Source organism: Pituophis catenifer, unplaced genomic scaffold, assembly GCF_029215685.1.
Source record: "Pituophis catenifer annectens isolate HBS135680 unplaced genomic scaffold, rPitCat1.0.hap2 SCAF_15, whole genome shotgun sequence".
Classification (NCBI taxonomy): Eukaryota; Metazoa; Chordata; class Lepidosauria; order Squamata; family Colubridae; genus Pituophis; species Pituophis catenifer.
In genome coordinates, this window is record NW_027256895.1 from 11,414,420 (window position 1) to 11,419,734 (window position 5,315).

At 35.0% G+C, this 5,315-nt stretch overlaps 1 protein-coding gene across 1 annotated transcript; it reads right to left on the reverse strand.

Annotated features, from left to right (window-relative positions):
• Nucleotides 1–1,632: 1,632 nt before the first annotated feature.
• On the reverse strand, nt 1,633–2,562 carry LOC139324358 (olfactory receptor 6X1-like). The gene has a single exon (XM_070954072.1). The coding sequence runs from the start codon at nt 2,560–2,562 to the stop codon at nt 1,633–1,635; it is 930 nt and encodes a 309-aa protein (XP_070810173.1).
• Between the last annotated feature and the right edge of the window lie 2,753 nt (nt 2,563–5,315).

Here is a 5,315-nt window from a genome sequence, read left to right on the forward strand (position 1 = left end):
ATGATTGGTAGGATTGCAACTATTAAGATGAATATTTTACCTAGAATTCTGTACCTTTTTCAGACTATTCCAATAAAATTGGGTAAGGAATTTTTTGTAGCTTTGAATAAAATGGTGTTGAAAGATATTTGGCAGGGGAAAAAAGCAAGAATAAAATTTAAGTTGTTACAGGATGCTAAAATGAGGGGTGGTTTTGGACTACCAAATTTTGAATTATATTATCAAGCAGCTAATTTAATGTGGATTAAAGAATGGATAATTTTGAAAAATACTAGACTATTGAATCTGGAGGGACATGATTTGTTGATGGGTTGGCATACCTTTTTATGATAGAAAGGAACTAAAATACAGGGGTACTTTAGAAGACACCAGATATGTGAAGCTTTATTTTTGAACTGGGAGAGGATCAAAAAATATCATTATTTGAAGATTCCAGTCTGGGTATCGACAATTGAAGCCTTCTCATATCCAGTGATATTTAAAGGAAAACAAATCGTTAGATTCAATGAGTTATTGGATGAAAAGGGTGATCTTAAGTTAAAACAAGATTTAGAAGACCAGGGATTTAAGATGGATTGGTTTTCATATATGCAAATATTTTCTAGATATCGAGAAGATCTCAAACAAGAAGGTATTTATAATGTTTTGACTATTTCAGATAAGATATTAATGGGTTCTGATGACCATGTAATTAAAAAGTTATATGGATATTTGTTAGAAGTAAAATTGGAAGAAGAACAAGTTAAAGAATCAATGATAGCATGGGGGAAAAATTTTGGTTATGGTATTGATTTGGAGAAATGGCAAAAATTGTGGTCACATAATTACAAAATGACAATGTCTACAGCATATAAGGAGAATTTGTATAAGATGTTTTACAGGTGGCATTTACCCCCGAGGAGGACAGCCAGAATGTTCAAGAATAAATCAGAGAAGTGTTGAAAGTGTCACCAGACTCCAGGATCTTATTACCATATGTGGTGGACATCCATAGAAGCAAGGAGATTTTGGACTAAGATACACATGTGGTTGGAAAAAATGACAAAGAGACATATTGACTTGAAACCAGAGATATTTTTATTAGGGATCTTACCAGAGACATTTAATAAAGAATTGCAATATTTAATTGTGAATATTTTAACAGCGGCTAGAATTGTATTTGCAAAAAAACTGGAAAGGAGAGAAGATAATTGCTGATGAAGAAATTATTAAAAAAATATTGGACTGTGCTGAAATGAGTAGATTGACATTTGAAATAAGAGAACAGGAAGGTAAACAATATTATTTGACAAGGGAGCTATTTTATCAATGGGTAGATAATAAAGAATGGAGATGAAATATTACATGTGAAATGAAATTTGGATAAAATGTGTAAACATTTGTTTTTAGTTAGATGAAAGAACGTTTGTCACAATTGAAATTTTGAAAATGTTGAGAGCATAAAATGATTTTAACCGACTGAATCACTGTCTGTAAGTAGATGGAAAGATGTTGTTTTGTTTAAAAATAAAAAACTTAAAAGAAAGAAAAGAAAAGAAAGCAACCAAGATCAGAGAGCACCAAGGACTCCGTAGCTCTCTTTCAGAAGGCGAGATAATGGAAACACCTGGATACTTAGCATCACGCACCATGTTAGAAACTCATCCTTTGGGTTACTGCTTTCCACAAAGCTGTCTTGAATTCACTGTTCCGGATTGTGTAGATGAAAGGATTTAACATGGGTACAAAGCTGGTGCGTACAAGAGAGATTGCCTTATTGAGTCGGGTGTCACCATGCGTTGAAGGTTTCAAATACATAATCATAGCTGCTGTATAGAAAATGGTTAGAACAATGAGATGGGAAGCACAGGTGAAAAAGGCTTTGGACCTCCCGGTAGCAGAAGGGATCTGAAATATGGTGCTTATAATGCGTGCATATGAAATCAGAGAGAACCCAAAGGAGCCCCACATTATAGCAGCACCATAAAGGAATCCTATTAACTCAATCACTATTGTGTCAGCACAAGCCAACTGCAAAACTGGACCAATGTCACAAAAGAAATGATCAATGATATTACGCCCACAGTAGGGGTACGTCCACACCACAACTGCCTGAGGAAATATGAGTCCAAACCCACCAATCCATGCCAGCAAAGAGAGTTTGAGGCAGAGACCACTAGTCATAATGATTTGATAATGCAAAGGTTTGCAGATGGCCACGTAGCGGTCAAAAGACATGATCGTGAGGGTGATGAGCTCCACAGCTACCATTGTGAAGACCATGAAACCTTGGAACATGCAACATGCAAAGCAGATGGTGTTTTTGCCAGAGAAGCTATTGACCAACATCTTTGGTATATCTGATGTTGTGGAAGAAATCTCAGCCATGGAGAAGTTGAGGAGGAAGAAATACATTGGAGTATGGAGCTTAGGTTCCATGGAAACCACGATGATGATTAAGGAATGTCCTACAAGTGACAGAAGGTACATCAGAAGTAGGAGTATATAAAATCCCAGGTTCAGTTCATGAAATTCTGAAAATCCCAGAAGAATAAATTCATTGAAAAATGTAGCATTTGACATCCCCTTCTTCTTTTCTAAAACGATACAATAATTTATAGAAACATTAGCATTTGTGGTGTAAGAAAGGTATACAATAGGATCGGAGCAAACGATAATCACATAAATGGCTGAAGTGAATTGCTGTGCAGGGTTACTGAACCATTTCTTATTTTTTACTCACACAACTGTTGATTAATTAGTAGTTTTGGAAATGTTACCACCGCTCTCAGAGAATCTATGTCTATTTGATTCAAGATGTGAGGGGAGAGTTCAATTCTCACCAGGCTCAAGGTCGACTCAGCTTTCCATCCTTTCTAAGGTGGGTAAATTGAGGACCCAGTTTGTGGGGGCAATAAGCTGACTTTGTATAAATATACAAAAGTATGAAGGCTACTGCTTAATGCATTCTAAGCCGCCCTGAGTCTCCGGAGAAGGGCGGCATATAAATCAAATTAAAAAAAAACAAAAACACAACTTAATATTTTTGAAGGACAGCCTTCAAAAGTATGTCGTCTTTTTTAAAAAATGTTTTTATTATAGAGTTTTCTTCATATTACATCAGAGTTTCAAACTTTGCAACAGCGATATACTGATATATATCCATTTCCACTATATATTCTATTATGTCTCCTAATATACATTATCATATTCATATTATTTTACATTTTACATTTTTATAAGATCCTAACATAATATTATTTACAATAAGTGTTCTGTCTATCATTATACTTATATTTATTTCTAAGTTCTCATCCGTTGATCGTCTTTCATTGTTACTTTTCTAATATTTGCATCTACTCTCCAACCAATTGTACCATATGTCCCAAATTAAACAGTGTTCTGTTTCTCCTTTATCTTTCATTTCCATTGTCAATCTATCCATCTCAGCACAGTCTAATATTTTCTTTATTACCATTTCCTCAGAGGGTATTTTTCCAGTTTTCCAATTTTGAGCATATACAACTCTAGCCACTGTTATTACATGTAGCATTAAGTATTGTATTTTTTTAAAAAAATATATTTCCCTGTCAACATGCCTAATAGAAATAGCTCTGGTTTTAAATCTATTTGACTTTTTTTTTTTTAATTGAGAGTATTAACCTTTACAGGCAAACCCTTCATCACTTCATTGTGGTGTGTAATATTATCAGGTGCCTTCCCAAAGTGATTTTAAAAATGTACTATCTATTCATGCAACATCTCACCTCTACACAAACACACACACATACACACAGACAGGATTAATTTACACTAAAAAATGTAGGAGTGGTGAGGAATATTTGTAGACTGGAAGCAGTTGCAATTTGAAAGAATTTCTCTTTTATTCTATTACAAAAGAATTGTATTTCATAATTTCCATGTCTGGAATTGGAATATGTTTTTAGCCCTTTCTGATCAGTTACTCCAAGGTAAGAAATGTACTCTCTCTTTTTTTCAATTGTTCTACAGAAGAATTATTGAGTCTGTCATCTGCACCGCTATAATTGTCTGGTTTGGTTCTGCAACCCAACAAGACAGACACAGACTTCAGAGGATAATTAGAACTGCAGAAAAAACAATTGCTACCAACCTGCCTTCCATTGAGGACCTGTATACTGCACGAGTCAAAAAGAGGGCTGTGAAAATATCTACACACCCCTTACATCCTGGACATAAATTGCTTCAACTTCTACCCTCAAAACAACATTGCAGGGCACTGCACACCAGAACAACTAGACACAAGGACATTTTTTCCCCCATGCCATTACTCTGCTAAACAACTAATTCCCACAACACTGTCAAATTATTTACTAAGACTGTATTACTATCACTCTTCTCATCCTTCCTATTCCCTATCTCCTTTTCTACTGATAACTATAACTTTGTTGCTAGTGTTCTTATGATTTATATTGTTTTATTTAGTTTCCTATTTAGTATGATTTTTGTTGATTTAGTATCCTATGACTATCGCTAAGTGTTGTATCTTATGATTCATAATGAATATATTTATGACGACTATGATCATGTTTTATCACTTATGTCTTTTAAGTACACTGAGAGCTTATGCACCAAAGACAAATTCCTTGTGTGTCCAATCACACTTGGCCAATAAAGAATTCTATTCTATTCTGTTTTTAGCCCTCTCTGATCAGTTACTCCAAAGTAAGAATGGTACTCTCTTGTTTTTCAATTAGTGGCAAGACTTCAAAGCTGGGTGAGAAAGCTTGCAACCCATGGATTCATGGGTCATGGATGTAGACATCCTGACCATTTTCCTACTTGACCTTAATCTTCAGCTTTCTACCCTCTTTTACCAAAAATAAGACCCAACCAGAAAAACACAAAATACTAACTGACAGCTACTAATTACCAGGCCGCGTACAGGCCACAACATTATCTATCTATCTATCTATCTATCTATCTATCTATCTATCTATCTATCTATCTAACCTGTTTTCCCCAAAATAAGACATCCCCTGATAACAAGCCCAATCGGGCTTTTGAGCGCATGGCAATAAGGCCAAGCACTTATTTCAGGGTTCAAAAAATATAAGACAGGATCTTATTTTGGGGAAAAACACGATATCTATCTATTCTTTCCGACTCACACACTCTCTCTTGCTAGCTAGCTATTTAGCTGTCTATCATCACAGCTTCCACATGTAAAGATTTTCTCCTTTGAGCTATTTGTGAGAGGGAAAAAATCAAAAGTTGATTTTTTCCCTCTCACAAATATCACTTTTACAGATATTGTTAAGGGCACTGTCTTTAACCAGGATTACAGTCCAGATCAA